The sequence below is a fragment of the Malurus melanocephalus genome, unplaced genomic scaffold, assembly GCF_030028575.1.
Source record: "Malurus melanocephalus ecotype Western Australia unplaced genomic scaffold, MMel_1.1 scaffold_639, whole genome shotgun sequence".
NCBI classification, from domain to species: Eukaryota; Metazoa; Chordata; class Aves; order Passeriformes; family Maluridae; genus Malurus; species Malurus melanocephalus.
The window spans coordinates 153625-171158 of NW_026623871.1; the positions used below are offsets into that span (position 1 = coordinate 153625).

General features: G+C 39.4%; 1 protein-coding gene across 8 annotated transcripts in view; it reads right to left on the reverse strand.

Annotated features, from left to right (window-relative positions):
* Positions 1–17534, reverse strand: part of GTF2I (general transcription factor IIi) — a 105841-nt gene that overhangs the window by 58065 nt on the left and 30242 nt on the right. For 5 of the 8 annotated variants that reach the window (XM_057383562.1, XM_057383568.1, XM_057383560.1 and 2 more), the window contains exons 4-10: positions 8432–8566; positions 7895–8078; positions 7673–7701; positions 6635–6683; positions 5496–5539; positions 4320–4337; positions 4163–4240 (exon numbers count right to left, since the gene is read on the reverse strand). In XM_057383562.1, coding sequence (XP_057239545.1) covers positions 4163–4240; positions 4320–4337; positions 5496–5539; positions 6635–6683; positions 7673–7701; positions 7895–8078; positions 8432–8566 — 537 coding nt within the window. Of the gene's footprint in view, positions 1–4162; positions 4241–4319; positions 4338–5495; positions 5544–6634; positions 6684–7672; positions 7702–7894; positions 8079–8431; positions 8567–17534 lie in introns of all 8 variants that reach the window. The other 3 variants (XM_057383561.1, XM_057383565.1, XM_057383564.1) reach the window with 3 other exon arrangements.

Here is a 17534-nt window from a genome sequence, read left to right on the forward strand (position 1 = left end):
GATCTGGGTGATTGAACTGACCAACCCCACACCCTGTTCCACTCCACCCCCAGCATTGTCAGTGCAAAGGAGGGAGGGAGTGAAGAGAAGATTGGTGTCTTTAAGGGTTTTATTTTACTTCTCATTCTCCTCCTCTGAACCTTGTTAGTAATAAATTCACTTTGTAACTTAAGMTGAGCCTGTTTTGTCCTTGGAATGTTTTCTCCCTGGTCCTTATCTCAACTCATGAACTCTTTTGTTCATTGTTTTTCCTTTGCTGTCTGCCCAGTGGTGGTGGGGGTGAGYSGGTGAGCAGGTGTTGTGGGTGCCTGGCATTTGGCCAGCATTCAAATCGACAAAGACCCACTGAGAGAGTGAGACTTACAGAGAGAGAAAGGCGTTCCCGAGATGGAATAGCCTGGCCTTGGAGGACTCCCCCCACACCATGGATGAGGAACCCCATGCCATCAGCAGTTTTGATATAGTGCCTCTCATGGGAGGGACCCCAYGGCAGAGCAAGAGAGAACCCCTCTCCCTAAGSAACGGAACAATGTCCTGGTCATGAACTGACTAAAACACTTCATACCTTGTCCCTGTTCACGGGAAGGCAGGAGAGGGTGGCGGGGGGAGGAAAGAGAAAGGTGTTGTAAAAATCCATTTTGCTTCTCATTATCCTCTTCTGACTCTGTAATACAGCAATAAATTTACTTTGACGCTAAGCCTGTTTCGACCTTGGAGCATTTTTTCTCTTGGTTTCCTTATCTCAACTCATAAATCCTTGTGTTAATTAGGTTTTTTTTTTCCCTCTCCTCTGCCCAACCATGGATGTTGTAGGTGCCTGGCATTTGGCCAGAGTTCAAACCATGACATTTTCATTCCAGTTTTGGSCTTTTTCTTTCTAGAAGAAGACATCTCCAATATAATTTGGATTTGGATGAAATGTCCTATATTTTAACTGTCTCGCTAACATTGTCAAAAATTTCAAACCTGACAACACYGTTCAACTACATGGTGTTTTAAAGAGAAAAGCTGCTAGGCAGTTTTTACTCCCTTCTTGGTGTTTCATAAACTGGACCAGCCAATTCACAGGACAGACTGTTTACAGCCTTTTCCTTCTGCTTCCATTTTCCTTCATTTTAACTTCAAGGCATCAGTAGTAGTGAAGACCTACATCCACAAAATYTACAGGATAACATACCACCTTTACAAAGCGTTTGGTCCTTAGTCAGCAAATAATTCAGTTCTGTATGGGCTATGCCTCCAGAAAGCCCTGCTTAASCCTGTGCTGATGAAGCACAGAGCACTCAGCACTCACTCCGTGGTGCTGCACTTTTGAGCTTAAAATGTTTGTTTTTCTTTAGGACAAATTAGGTATTCTCAAATCTGAAAATACATCTGACTCTGGAGAGATTATTATTTGCTAGTTTCAAATAAAAATATTAAATTATATTTAAAACACTAAACCAGGAAACAGCATTTTAAGTTACGTTTTTTTACCTAAGGGACATAATAACTGTACATGGAAGGTGTAATCAAAACAGTCTGTATTCTGTTACCATTTCCATAAGCTGTTAAAACCAGGTGGGGAAGTGCCCTTTATCCTCAGCACGACCCAACCCTGATCACACCCTCCGGGGGCCATCTCTGCTCATGGGCCATCCAGGGCTCTGGCAATGATCCATGGAATTCCATCATCCATTGGGAGATGCCTTGCCCAGACAGGAGCAACTGCACATCCCTACTGGCACAGAAACTGAGGCTCTGCAACACTGGGACGCTTCTTCCTCTGGATTCCCAGAGGAGAGAGGCTCAAGAACCTCCACTGGACTTCCAGAGACGGACTCAACCTGTCATTGGGATCACCACTTCAACAAGGCTACATCCATCACTCCAACGGGACTGCAGCCACCACTGAACATTGAACCAGCGCACATCCATCACTCCAACAGGGCTGCAGCCACCACCCTGCCCAACAGGGTGTCAGGTTGTACTCTGTCAGTTAAGGCTGTTGTTTCTGTATTATTGCCTTTATTTTGATTTTTCCTATTAAAGTATAGTTCTGACTTAGATTCTCTTGCAACATATTTGTGTGGTGGTAATTACCCCGCKAGCTCTCAAACTAGCACAACAGTTAGGCCAGGCAAGACACATGCAAGAATATCAACTATGATAGCTGGAATGCTACAGGATGTGTCATTTAGTCYTGATGATCACTACTCAGTCCTTTTCCTCATTTAGTCAATCATCAAAATCTGGACCTTTTTTCCAGAACAGGTTGTCCTTGGCCTCCCCCAAGTTTAACATTGCAGTAACCTTCACTTTTGTCCTGGACACTGGAAAAAAAACACCCATTGCCATACTGCTAGTGCCCACTGATAGAAAAATGCCTCATATATTCTGTCAAAACACCCACATGAAATTTAAAATGGCTGAAGTCCATTTCTCAGTCTTCTTACTATGTATTGCTAAAACAATTCYAAATTTAGTAATCCAGTATTAACTCATGGCAACATCCAAATGGTGCAACCTACTACTGAGATGAAAAGAACATCCACCCACAGATACAATTTTCCCTGTTTCATTARAAGGAAGAGTTAGTGTGCCACTCAGGCACACAATGCTTTGACCAGCATTACAGATATTTGASAGGAAGCACTTAAAGAAAAAACATAACCATAAAATTGTATCAGTAAATCATTTTCTCCAGGAAGTCCTAGTATGCTGTTCTCTAATAGTTAAGTTGCTTCTTCTCAAAAATGGGCAAGCTTTTGCTGTAGGTTAYTTTTAGCAAAATCTGTTACTTTATCCATTTTCTTTGTTTTGCAGCACRTCTCTCCAAAGGCAATGCTGGAGCAGACTATGTCATTCCTCAGGAACACCCCTCAGAATAACTGCACTTTTCTAAGGTTCACTTCTTGTACAGCACCACCACCCACACACAAACACCTATGTGCCTCTAGAATTTATAGCTCTCTATCTACACTTTGGACAGCCTTTGGCTTGAATCAGAGTGGTAGCTCTTTGAAGAATGAAGAGGAAGTTGCTTTACTTGTCAAGTCAGCAYGACATGACATGAAAGAGAAAATATSTCTTTTAGCTCGCAGCACCCCATCACTTCTACCAATATAATCAGTTTTGTCTTGTTTTAAATGCAATTTTGGAGAACTGCACTGCAAGTGGAGAGGGGGMGTTATTAATCAAGCACCACTTTATCAGAAAGGATGTATATTGCTCTTCATCAATCAGAAGATTTAAATGTAGAGTTCTGTGAAAGACAACAGAAACCCTCTACAGTCAAATGTGCTATAACTTCACTCTGGAAGCATACTGTATAACTTCGATTTTTCAGCTCAGACAAATGCACTGCAGTGCAATGGAAACTGTTTYGTAAAGAAGTGATTTCAGTGCAGACTCTCTTCAGACAGCATTGAGTTACACACTAGCGKGCTATTGGCTAAATTCTSACAYARTTTTTWTGYRTGAAATGGAAAACCCCCATGTGGGGGAAAAGCAAAAGGATGAGAACACCTGTCTTTGGAAGGAACAATGATTAGGTTGTCTTCAAACCAGTATCTACTTTTACTACATTAAATCATGCCTGTAAACTCCTCATCCTCCAGGGTTACGCAATGTACACATATGAAGAGCAGATAACCCTAACACCTTTCCAGTTCTGCACTCAGTGGGTGACTTCTTACTGTGGTATGGCTGAGATCTCTGAATGATGCTCATTTACTTGAGACATGCCAGAACAAAAACAGTAATTCCACAATCCCATAGTTAATTACTAAAGCTCTAAAGTTACTGAGATTTTAAACTAAAGAACAAATTCAAGAAGTGCTCTAGAAAGCATCACTAAAAAGGTTTATTTCCTGTTTAATGAAATCATTGGAGTTATAGAGTCTCCACACTGAACCCTCAGAAAAATACATAAAGCAGTTCAAAAGAGTCCTGGAACTTCTCTTTCAGACCAAACACAGACATATGAGTTTAGATGAAGTTATTCTTTAGTTCTTTTGGTAGTCTACAGAATAACTCAAATGATAGGCAGCATGGAAATGACAGAGCTAAGTTATTGCGTGTTTAATGACCAAAATTAGCAAATAAAGAGGCATGGAGAGATCAACATTTAAGCAACCAATGCTTTCATGAGATAAACACATAGGAAAATTAGTATCATTACCTGGAGTACTAAATTGATCRTAGTTATGATTATCTGTTTCCTGCTTCATTGTTACTGCTGACATTTTTGAAGAAATTCCTGTAGAAGCAACAAAAGATTCAAATACAGAAACTAGTAATAAGCAGATTCTTAAAACAAAACAAACAAAAGCACCCACCAAGATCCTCGCTGGTCTCTTGCAAAATAAAAAAAAAATAAAANAAGAAGAAGAAAAAAGAGACATTACACATCTGTTGAGCTCAAACAATAACAAAGTGACTTTCTGGTTTCCTATGTTTCAGTTTGGTCATCCCCAGAAAGGATCCAGGATTAAATACTTCCCTACAAACTAGGCTTCCCTGCAGATGCTACCTCAGATCTGAAGAATATTTTTAAAATGGGCTCCTCCTTCTTTACATGCTACCACAAGGAAAAAATAGTTTTATTACTTGTGCTGAAAGTCCTGGAAAAACTCTTGCTCATTCTTCTGTGAGAATTACTTTAAATGCCTAGAAAGCAGCCCTGGAAAGAGTATGGGACTGACTTGGCAAAATGGTCCAACACCTTCTGCACGTCAAGCAGAACATTAAACATTGAGGGTTCCTAAACCACAAATTTAAGGTTCTGAAGCACAAAGAACAAGAGCAAAAAGCTGGACTACATATATAAACTTAATTCTAATAGGAAAGTGAGCAGTGCAGCCCAAGCCAGCAAAAGGGAAAGTCACCATTTTATCTGCCAGCACACCTGCWGCCTTACTGGCTTTAGTGGGATTATCCATGCCTTTACCTCAGAGCACACACTTAAGCATTACTCTGCCACAGATCCCAGTGCCTTGGGGAATCATCTGCTACCTGCAGAGCAACTTAGGAATGATCTGGCAACTTTTTATTAACAAGTAACACATCYTGTTATTTATGAATTTTTGATTTCTATTTTGGCTAGAAAATGGACATTTTTCATTTTCAGTACTTGTCTGGAATATTAACAAATAACTCAAGATTTTGCTTCCCATTAGGAACAAAGACATCTAGAATAAGAACAAAAAAACCCAACAAAATAGAGGAATTTCTTCTTCTCTAAATTACATGAAGACAAATTTAGYCTACAATGCATTACAAATTTCCTCTCTCTTCAAATGGAAGCATTTGACTAGGGTTCAGTATCTGATAAAAACTCCCAACTGAAAAGTGGACAGTTTCAAAGAAAGAAAACCTTTTCCATCTCACCAAGGATGTCTTTTTGCTACTTCCCTTTTTTTTTGGAGCATTCTATCTTTGCTTAAATTGARTCTTCTGAATAGAATCTGACCCTTTTTTTTTTTCTACAAATTAAGGCAAAATTTTGAACATACCAGAATCCTTGCTTGGTTCCATTTTCACTTTAACAGGAGGACAACTATAAAAATAGACAAGTCAAACAGAATGATATTACTAAAAATAAACCTTAGATTTCTGGGWAGTTCTTCAAACTACATTGTGGAAAACRTATTYTKACAAGAAAATGGACATTTTGCACCAGTAATGAGAGAGACCTGCTGAYRCATAGGCCAGGTTAACAAGGATGAGCAAAGGMAGGAAGAAAGAATTTTGTAACAAGATAGGGAGTAAAAAACTCAAGCAATAGGGGCTCCAAGAAGCTTTTTGTTTATTTGCTGCCAACTTGAYGTAAATAATGCCAGCCAACCAWAGAAGTAGTTTTGCCACATGAAYGTCATGTGAACAGCGCATGTAACCAATCATGATAYATGTAGTCGMATGTACAGAAGTAGTTTTGGTTATAAAAAGGTGCAAGAAAMTGCAATAAATCAGCTWATGCTTGATTCATATTGAATTGTGTGTAGTTCCTTTTTGYTCTCCCCTCATACACTTCATAGTTTATCAAGTAAAATCAATCTCTCAGAATTTTTTCCAACAAGAACACAAAAATAAAAATCCCTGCATACTGGCTTTTCTGATTTCTCACCAGGGAATTGCCAGCAATTTCCTATTCCTTCTTTTGACGCATACATAATATTCAAATCATGTTTAGCGTTTAATGAGAAGCTAACACAGAACTACAGAAAACTGATCCCTGCTTTCACATTAACAAATTTCTAATGTATTACAAATACAGTATCTTCATTTACAATTTACAATGTGAAAAARTTCATCTTTTTTTTAAGAGGATGGGGAAGGAAGCAGAATTAAATCTGTTCTCCCTCACTGCTGAACCATAAAGCATGGCAAACTCAGCCCTAACAGACTGCGAATTAAGAACACCTATTGGGCTAATAACACTGAGGAGAAACTTTGCCATTTGTTTAACTTGTAATGGTTTCGTCACAAATAATGATCAAAAGAAAGAGGAGATTGAGCTTCATGCTTTCTGTAATGCCAAGCAAACAGAAGTTATTTCAAGTTCAGCTGGGCAGAAAAGGCACATTAAGGCAAAGATAACCACATAAAAAYAGGTATTTAATTTTTTTAAAAATCTACACTATTTTAAATTTACCTTCCACATGGAGATACAATTGAATGTGAAGGATCTGGCATATCAGCTCCTGAAAATTAAAAGACAATATTTGAATTTCCTGTACTCCATTTACTTTAAATACAAATTGAAAATAAAACACTGRTTTCACAAAGCAAAAACCTGTTCACATTTTACAAGCATATGCACWTATTTTCCTTATCCACAGGTAATGAGAGAAAGATCCCATTAAACTGTACCTAGACACAAACAGCTTGAATTTTTTAAATGCCACCGCACTGAAAACCTATCTTGTATTTCTGATGGCACTATATTATTATCAGAATCTCTGTCATTTTCCATCTCTAGTCTTCTAMCTGAGCATAGGCAACACATCTCTAATTTTACTAATCAAGCATCAACTTCTGGCTCTTTCCCCTAAGAAATTTTCTGTCTTGACTACATTCCTACAGGAATTGTTTCATCAATTTTCATAAAACAAATGCTCACACTTATGAACTTAGCAAGTAATGCAACATGATACCATGAAAGGAGAAGGGTTTTCTCCCAAGCTAGAAGTGAATCTTTGTATGGTTTTACAAAACTCRCTCTAGCTCAGAATTTTTAATATATAGAGGCTTTCGTAGGCACTAACCACCTAGCCACTTCAGAAGATTCAARTATTTTTTAAAATGAGATATAAATGCCAAAATCAGCTGGGCAGTGGAACAYATGCACTAGAAAGTCTTGGCATCTTCTAAAAACTGAATGCATTCCTTCACAAATTCACTCCTCCTTCCTCTAGGATACTATACAATTCACAATAAATTTAAATTCAGTATAAGGATAAAGAATGAAACAGAATGAACTTAATAATGATAAAGAATGAAACAGAATTAATTTAATTTTTAATTAGTTGCCTCTGCCAAAACACATAAAGTAAAGGTTATGGCTCCATAAGCAAGGCAGTTCATGGTCTTTATTGACACTTTATTGACATGAGCAAATGTTCTATGTCTATTGCTATCTAAACTCAAATTCCTATCTTTTTCTGTTTAGTCTGAATAAGCATTAACTTACCTATATGTTTCTGTGGTTCTAGGAAAGGCCTGTGTGGAAATATGGAAAGAAAAACTCACAGTTTTAGCAAAGACATTGTTAAATACTTGGTAGAGTACATTACAGAGTGAACTCTTGTTTAAGAGAAACAGTCTGCAATGTACTTCATTAAAAATTTTAAATAATTTTACTTAAGTACAAAACCAAATTAGACAGACCAGCACAACAAAGAGAGCAAATAACCTGTTGATACTAAAAGAGATCTTCGACTTGTTTTCCAAAATCCATTTCAGGGTGGAAACATCATAATTTGATGGATGCTTAAATTCAAGTCCTTCGGGCAGGCCCTGCACTATCACAACAGACTGGTCCCTCTGAATGTCTTCATATGGCACAGGTACCATCACTGAGTTTCCTAAAGCTTTACCTAGGAAAAAAAAGAGAAGGTTGTTTTGATGTCAAAACTGCTGAAGTCAATAAAAGGACGAGTCCCTCATAAAACTTTGTAACTTTGAATAGAACTGGAGCAAAAGAAAAGTGTGGATGCAAATCTTCTCAGGAAACCAAGTACTGCTGGCACTAATATGCTCTGTGCAATAATCTCAAATCACATCAAGGAGAAAACTAACCACTATATGTGTATTTCTTAGAAACAGCTACTAAAAGTTTCTAAAAATAGCAGTGTAGTTGGAAAGCTAAGATCATGCAGTTTTTTCCTCCCAACTGGAATGAAAACTTAGAAATCTAGAACAGATCTTCAGAAGAATTTAAAGCACTCACCATAGCAAAAGCAGAAAAAGTCCTCCACAGACTTCCTGAGAGTCTCCACCTCGACAAGATCTACTGCCTGTCTGTTTACAGGTGGTGTAGTCTTTGTGCTCTGCAGTTCTGCAACCTGGTTCTCTTCTGCAATACCTGGTAGTTATTTATAAAAATAAGAAAGGCATAACATAGTAAGTTATTAAAAGTGCCATTACTTAGTCCCTCCAGTTTAAAGATTCTCAAGAACGACTACTGCCAGAAAACTGTAAGAATTTACCTGCCCTAGTAAATGTGCAAATACACATACCTATGTACATAAGCAATGAGCAAAGTGAAATTTACACCAGAATTACTATATCCTCCTTACAATCTCTGCAAATATCACACATATCACACCCTGAAGAATACGAATGACAAACTAAGAGACACATCCAAAGAGGCTTTTTTTGGCATGAAGAGGTAGAAAACACGATTAATCTCAGGAGAGGATAATACAGTAAAAATAAAATGCTAAACTGCCAAGAAAAGAAGGACCAGCACAGTCACCAGGAAAAAGGTAAAATGCCAGTGTGAAGGGTCCCATAACTCTCTAGTGCTGCGCATGACATCTTATGCAGCAGTTCTATCATGCCTCGGTTTGYTTATTCCGTATGTGCTTTGCAGAACTTTTTACAGAAGAGATCTGACATGAGCCATCACAATTCATGTCTCTTTCAAATGACATTTTAATTACACACCTCTTACTATTGAGTYGCAAACAAGCCATCATCCTACAAAACAGAAGATTTCAGCCCTAGATCTTGCTCTAGTCTCTGAACAAAAGTCACTGCAAAAGGAGTGAAGGAGTAAGAACACTTCCAGTATTAAAAAGCAAACAGATGCAATGGTTTTGGGGGGTAGCTTTCCTTTTCCATCATTCAGTTCTTGCTAAGATTTACTGAGAATCACCCAGCAAAACCAGAGGCAAACAACAGAGATATGCTTGCCTACCTGGAAGGAAAGGCAAGGGAGATCTGTGTTCCTTTGTGCAAGAGCATGATCAGTGCTGAAGCTGTGTCATTTCACCACGAGCCAGCACAGCAGTAAGCCTGAAACACTGCGATGTGCACCACCAGGACTGCTGGCATCAGAATTCTACACTGACACAAGAAAACAAACATCAGTTTGAACAACTGATMACAAATGGGCTGTGAAATGAGCTGAAGCAGCAATGCTTTTAGTAAAACCACATTTATCATCCCAAAAATGTCTATCTTCATTTCAAAGAGATCTTGTCCTTCCTCTGCAGATCAYACGTCTGCTTCATGCCCTGGAAACACACCTCCATGCAACATTTAGCTTGTCAGCTCTTCAGGCCTGAAATGTTTGCTTTCTCTGCAGTGTGACAGGGCTACCAGAACACAAAAAATAATGCAAAACTGGGATATTGTTATATACCTGCAACACAGGTGYTTAATCAATGACAGCTTTTAAGATTTGCCTGTGGACTTAGAATAAAAGACATCAGTTTCCATTTACAGCTAAATCTAATGTAGCTTTTTGAGTGTTTTCCATGTAAGAAATTGTTCACTGAAAATGCCTTTACTGCCAGCAGCTTCAGAAAGTTTACCCAYACTTTCTAAAAATAATAAACAAACCAAAATTAAGATGACAACATTGCTCACTTCATATGACAATGAGAAACAGACAGAAAGAGAAATTTTCTTCCTTAATTAGAAGAAAAACCTTTATTGGGATTTTTTATTACATGTTTATGCATTTTCTTAAGCACATTCTGCATCTGCCTCCCTAATCTCTCCCACATTCATTGGCCAATTTTAATCATGACTCATAAACAAGATGAAGTTTCAAATGGAGCAAGATTTGTAACAGCCTTRAACAATTGATCAAACCTAGCAGGCATTCATTCCCCCAGCAGCACTGATGAAACAGTAACCTTTGGAGATTATACAGCCTCACAGGCTCTTCCAAATCCCTTGCCACAATTACTGGAGCCCTGAGGAGGATTCAGTCTACATTTGGGAAGGGATGCCTAGAACAAATGCAACAAGATCTGGCAAAGAAGATGGATGAGGGGGCTGTATTTACAGGATAAATAGCTCACAAAGGGGGAGGAATGGTTATCTGATAGAAGAAYGGCATTCTGCACAGTCGTGAGCATCCTGCGGAATTAGTCTCTTCTGGATTCAGCAGGATTACAACTACACAACTCTGAACAACACTCATTTTGCACTGAGAATCAATATATGCTTAAGTGTCTCTTATCTTCTTCTACTATCCAGATGTTTTGGTTATTCAGAATGTCCTTCCCTCTCGGTCTGACAGTACATGTGTCAGGAATCTCTCAGCTATCCCCATTCTTTTAAAACAGAGAGCTGTGCTGGGAGGAGGCAGGCTGCATTTCTCCTGCAGAGCAGCGCATGCCCTGCTGGGTCAMACCACAGACAAGTGACAAATCCAGCACTGTCCTCATCTCACCAAAGAATAAGAAACAAAGAAATCAAGCTTTAGCAGAAAAACCATCTGTTTAGCTGAAACTTTCTCAAAAAAAGAGACCTGAAGATGAGAAGCTGAACAGAGAAAAGCTGGCACAATTTGGTATCTGAAGCTGATAGAGCTCAGTCCCATGGCAGTTAAAGCATTTTAAAACATCATAAGATTTTTAATCAGGTGGCTTTCRATCCCTCAGGGAGGGAAAAACAAGAAGTAATTTTAAGAATATGAATGTGACACCTTTGCAGACACTGAAAGGYAACTTAAGAGCAAAAACAACTTTGTGACACCACTCACATACATATATTTGACTATTTGTGCTTAAGAAAAATTACTGCAGTGAAAGAGGGAAAGTAAATGGATGCACAGCTAAAAGCATTTTGCTTTTGTTTATAATGTTACTCACCCATTCATCTTTGAGCTTTTTAAGGCCATCCAGCTTTACAGTTCATGAAATTGGAAAATAAATTCAAATTAAAGTAATTTCATACTTATCAAAGGATCACTTGAACCACACAAAAACCAAATCACCTGAGGCAGAATTTAGGAGCCATGAAATTTCAAAAAGACTGTCTACAGTAATTTTCTGTTTGTTGTCAACTCTGAGGGAACAACATGTGTCGTTTCCATGGAAATGGGACTGAACTTTCCCYACAGGTTTTTTAATCAGCTGTTAGCTTCATACCCCTTAGCTGGCTAGGCAGAGGCAGAACATTAAAGGTTTGAGGCAATCAAGCCAGGTAACCTGGCTTTACAAGTTACCCAGCTCTGAAATTACCCACCAAAACCAGCAGGGAGCTCTGAGCTAGGCAGGGCATGGSTACACCTAAGGGTGCTGAAAAGAAAAGGCATCCAAGCTGGCAATGGCATGCAAGAGTCTCTGTTCTTGACACATCTACAGGGAACAGAGACAGATGATGGAAGCAGAGGAAGCATCCCCAGCAAGGGAGGTGATACCAAAACCAGACAGAAAATAAACTTTCTAAACAATTTGAAGTATTAGAAAGTAACCATTCTGTATTACAGTACTGGACACACTCAGAGGATATCTCCTCTAATCAAATGTGTGTCCTAAAACTTTACAATAGGATATTTATTCCATCATATTCATACRTATTTATTACAATGTACTTCCCAGTACATATGCATCATTTTTCCTAGAAGTGATTGATTGGCATCCATCTGCCTCCTACTGGAAGTCCTTTCACGGTTCTAGAGGGCCATCTAAAGGGATCTCTGATGCTTGTACTCACTGAGTGCCCCCAATGTTTCAGATGATCTTGCCTTGAATTTTTCTTGAGGCATTGTTGTTGCTTCTTGTCACATAATYGTGCCACAAAAATCACTATGCTCCTCAATACCTGTTTCTCTACTAGTTCCAGCTGCATTTGTCATTCTGTGCACATACTTTCACATTATTTTACCTCTTTTTGCCAGTTAGTCTTTAAGCTCTATCTAGCAGCTTCAGGGGAACTGAAAGTTTCTATTCCCTGCGTTATCAGAGGCAAAATAACTTATGTCCAACTATGTAGCAGAAGTTCTGAAAAAAGAAGTTTCTTTTTATTTTAAGAACTTGGGGAAAGGGGTGAACTGACTTGTAAATCAAGAGAAAGTGCCAATAATGTAAAACTTAAAAAAAAMCAGATTAATGCAACCCTAAAATCATGAGAAAGGGCTTGCAAAGAAGATTATGAAAATGCATGGCTAGCTGGGCTGGCCATCATCCACTTCAGGTAAAACCCTTTTATGAATCCAGGAAGTTGGGGAAAAAAGAAGGTAAAGTGGTAGAAAAGGGAGAGTATAACAGGWCACAAGGTAAAGCTAAAAGAGAGAAAAATTATTTCTATGTCCTTCAAAATGATCTAGACTATTAATGCTGAGTTCAGGTAATAAACGTATGATACCTGAAAAATATGCAGCACGGAAACTACATATATTTGCAYGGCAAAAGGTTAGGCAAAAGGGGATTGCAAGCTGAACAATTTAAGTAAGCCCAAATGGAGASGACAATGGTAAAAAAATCCCAGCTCATACTGTAAGAAAGACAGGGATGATTACTTCAGATTTTATCTTTATTACTTGCAACTGTTTGGTGAGAGCTAGGAATGTTATCTTTAAACCAATTCCTAAGCRCATGATTTATTAGCATTGAGAGGAATGAGTGTCTATAAACCAATTGWKACTGTGGTAAKATAAGACTGATACTGGGAAAGAGAAGTAAATAATGGGAAGGGTTTCTGTAGGAATTTTATTGATTGATTTTAGATTATTTTTCCCCACAGGAATAAACTGGTCAAGTCTTAAAGTGTAGGTGATTTAACTCACAGCAGCGTTTCTGCAAATACAAAATAGAAAGTGATTGAAACCTAATCCAAATAGATTTAGGTTAACACAGTTCAGCTAATTAATCAAGCAGTTACAACTGCARCAGAAAACTCCCCCCAAAAACTAGGGATGAGAAGAAACAGATGCGAAGTGTGAACTACTGTTTGCAATAAACAGAGTACAATGTAAGTAAGATGGAAAAAGCACAATCCTAAAGTCTGGAASACACAATGTCTGTATAAAAGTGCCCCAGCTTTCCAGCAGGAACATCTGGAGCTTCATACTTTTTAACAGAATCACAGAATTAAGTAGTTTGGAACAGACCTTTGAGATCATCGAGGGTTATTTTATTAAATAAACGAAGATACCGTTATGTATCTTTCATATACCTACACCTCTGCCTAGAAAAAGGATTAAGAAACYGTTCCTTAATTCACCCCAAGAAGAGACAGGTTGGTTATCATTAAAACATCACTAAACAGGCAGGATGCAACCTGGCTCAGGTAAYGTTAAAAGGACATGAGAACAACCCCATGAACCCTTCCACTAGAAGAGATGCCAGTCTTAACTCCCAAGTGACAGACATGGAAGCAACAAATACACCATGTCTACCAGCACAGTAAGTCTGGGCAATGGTGACAAGCTAGAGTCAGAGTGGCCAGAAGCAGCCATCTATCTCGGCTGGTCTGGCCACTGGGAGAATGTCAGAGACAGTACGGAAGTCCCTCAYCTGTCTCACAATCGTTGATGAGGACAGAGACTGAACACCCAAAAATCCTAAAAGGGGAAAGAGGACTTTTGCACAAAGAAGTCTGGACCAGATTGAGGTGGGATRTCTGCCAAGTGCAGGTGTCCAAACKAYTGACAAAAGAGGTGCAGACCTGGTARACTGCATCGTCCTTGCTGTCAAGGCAGAGAGGACTGCATAGGATGCTTTGTACTGYACACCTGACAAAACAATGGGCCTTGTTTCCCCCACCTTTTGGCCAGCTGCCCCTCACCTTTGAACAGATYATAAAGAGATTTTMTGAAAAGACCCCTAGAGATCTCCCCACGGATGAAGACTAATCTATTGGCTCCAGGCACAAGGATTTCATCATGCCATCAGTAGCTATAACCCAACTCTCTCATTCAGTTAACAAACCRTCACGACTCCTGCTTGTGTTAGCAGATKGTGACATTAAACTGGCATCACSGACAGGATTCTGATAGACAGAATGGGTTGCAAGGTTTTTGTGTAGTCTGTGACAGGGGAAGGYCATTTTGCTCCAGCAGCACCTAGCCYGACACTCYGAAAAGGTGAGCGGTATCTAYAGAAAGCAAGRGGAGCATCTCRAMTTTCCTGSAAACTGCACATGCCTAGGTAAAAAGCACCCCTGTACTCTGTTGAGGGCTCTGTCTTCAGAATATCACAWAAGAAAYGGGGAGYGTTGTGTTTCTTTTTTAATAGAAGGGTGTGTAAGGAGTTTGGTCTGCTTGGTGTAAYGAAGAGACAAATATTAGAAACTAAAAGCGTACCTCCCAGGCAGATTTTGGTCTCCTCATCCACTTTAGGGAAGCGAAGGGAGACACAGCCCCATTCTGTGTGTTGTAGAGTGTAACTAAGCTTTACCTCCCTGAAGTGGTTTTTGGTCCATTGATTAAACATTACCTCAARCCTCAAAGCAAAAGAAAGAGCTGCATTTTATGCCCTGCTAGCTAAACACAATGCCAGACCCTCTCCAGGAGGGGAAGAATGGGCACTTAATAACTGGCTTAATTTAGAAAATGTGACTGATAGAATTTATTCCTTACAACATGAAACAAAATTTAAATTTGGCCGAGATAAAGATATAATTTGCTCTGTCTTAGGAGCATGTCTAACAGCAGCTATAGATCACCGCTTTAAGSGGTGCAGTGAAGAGAAACCAGTAAGACTCTCCAAAACCTAGTRGAAACTTTGCAGAAAWTAGATGAGGAAAGGAATCATGCTCACTTGTTACAAGCTGCTTTGAGAGAGGAATATCTTAAAAATTCAAAGAATGTTGCCTTACCACAAGGGACAAAGGAAAAGGAAACAATTTACCTCCAGAAAGAATTAACACTAGTRAAAAACTGTGGRGRAAACTGCTGTCCTKGTATGAGACCTTTAATTAAGACAGAATACAATTAYATCAATGATGAAGATTATGATTCRCACATCACTACCAAACAAATCCCATTTACTGCTACTGAATTAGCTAAGCTAAAGAAAGAATTTGGTTGTCTTTTCCACGAATCTGAAACAGAATATGTTTCCCGAATGTCACTCACAGGAGGAGACCACATTCAATTAACTGAACAGGAGATCAGTGGATATTGGGGGCATGAAGTTTTCTTAACAAGAGACAAACATAACACATGGTCCCTAACTCAGCGTGCAGCTTACTGGGCAGGGGGACTCAACCCTCTAGAAAGAGGAGACCCTTTAGTTATATTTAGTACCCCCGACCAACTCCTAGAACGCATCCACAAAGCCACCTGCCTGCAAATGATACATGAAAGGAAGTTAATTACTGGATATGAATCCCCTATGCAATTGCCTGTAAAACCTGAAATGATGACCCCATTAATTTGAGGCCTCCCAGAGTCGTTCAAACCTACAGCAATCGTCCTTCAGAAAACCATTGCAGCCRTAGGTCCTGTAGAGAGACTGGAYAGATTCCTTGGAAAYCTGACCAATCAAACCACATCTACTTATCCTGGGTTTACCCCTTTTACTATAACCTCTCAGATGTCAGGTTCACACTCAAATTCACCTGCCAGTGATCGCAAAGTTTGGACATGGAGTGAGGTGGCAGAAGATCTGATTAATTACAGTAGAAAATATGGACCYGTAAAAGCCCCAGAAGAGAAACCAGAGAAAATAAAGCGTGTTAGGTACATTGGGGCTACCTACAGTGAAGACCAAGACAACAGAAAACAGTTTTATAACCGTCAGTATTGATGGGAACTAGGTATTAAAAAGGGAATCCCACAGAAATTATGAATGGCTTACCCCTTAGTAAGTTAAGTAAAACAGTGTCTAACTGGCATCACTGTAAACCCATTTTACCTAGTGCACCCCCCTCCCTCAAGAGTCCAGGCAAGAGTCAAAACTTCTCCCTCAGAGTCCAGGCAAGAGTCAAAGCTTCTCCCTCAGAGTCTAGGCAAGGAGCCAAAACAGCTTTTTCCTCAGAACCAGGGAAACTGAATTCTCCATTTCTTACCAGTGAGCATGGGTATATCTGAGAATGCTCACTAGAAGCCATCAAACAGGAGATTTAATGATCACAGCCATTACAGGCCCTAAAAGAGCATCTGTAACTTTTCTAAATGACACTGAAGCACTGATTTCTGCACTAACAAATAAAGATACCCAGAGGTGTGGAATTATTCCAACAAAAACCCAATATTGTGTTTTAAATGCCTTGGGAACAACAGAATCTATGAGAGTAGCTTTAGTCAGGCTCACACTACCCTGAAAAGAAAACCAACTCTCTATTCATATGGTGATTGGGGATATCCCACCTAATTTACTAGGGATGAATGCCCTTGTTGGAAGACAGTGGGAAGACTCAGAAGGCTCTCTGTGGTCTTTTGGCACCTCCTTTAACATCAGGTTGCTTCAGGCCGCACCTCCTCTACCATTTAGCAAAGTAACTAATGTGAAACAATACCACCTTCCTCTGGATGCCAAAGAAGGTATCAAACCGGTTATACAAGAACTCCTGGAACAAGCAGTAATAATTAACACTCACTCTCCTTTCAAATCCCCAGTGTGGCCCATGCAAAAACCTAATGGAAAATGGAGATTTTCAAAGGCTAAATGCTAACACAGACCCTCTTACTGCAGCAGTCCCAAATCTAGMTGAACTGATAACACTGATTCAAGAAAAAGCACACACAATCATGGCAACCATAGATGCCAAAGATATGTTTTTCAGGATACCTTTAGAGCCAGAGGACGCAAACCGCAAACCGCTTTGCTTTTACATGGGAGGGACAGCAATACACTTTCACTAGGCTTCCCCAAGGCTACCGACACTCCCCCACCCAGGCTCATCACACTCTAGCCCAAGAGTTAGAGAAAATACCCAAACCTGACAATGTAACTGTTTATCAGTACATTGATGATATCCTTGTGGGAGGAGAGGAAACAGAAGAGGGAGATACCCGACAGAAAATAATCTCCCACTTAGAAAGCCCTTATTTGCAGATTCCCTCAGAAAAGATCCAAAAACCCTCAAAAAAAGTGAAATTTTTGGGAATTTGGTGGAAAGGAGGAATGACATGCATCCCACCT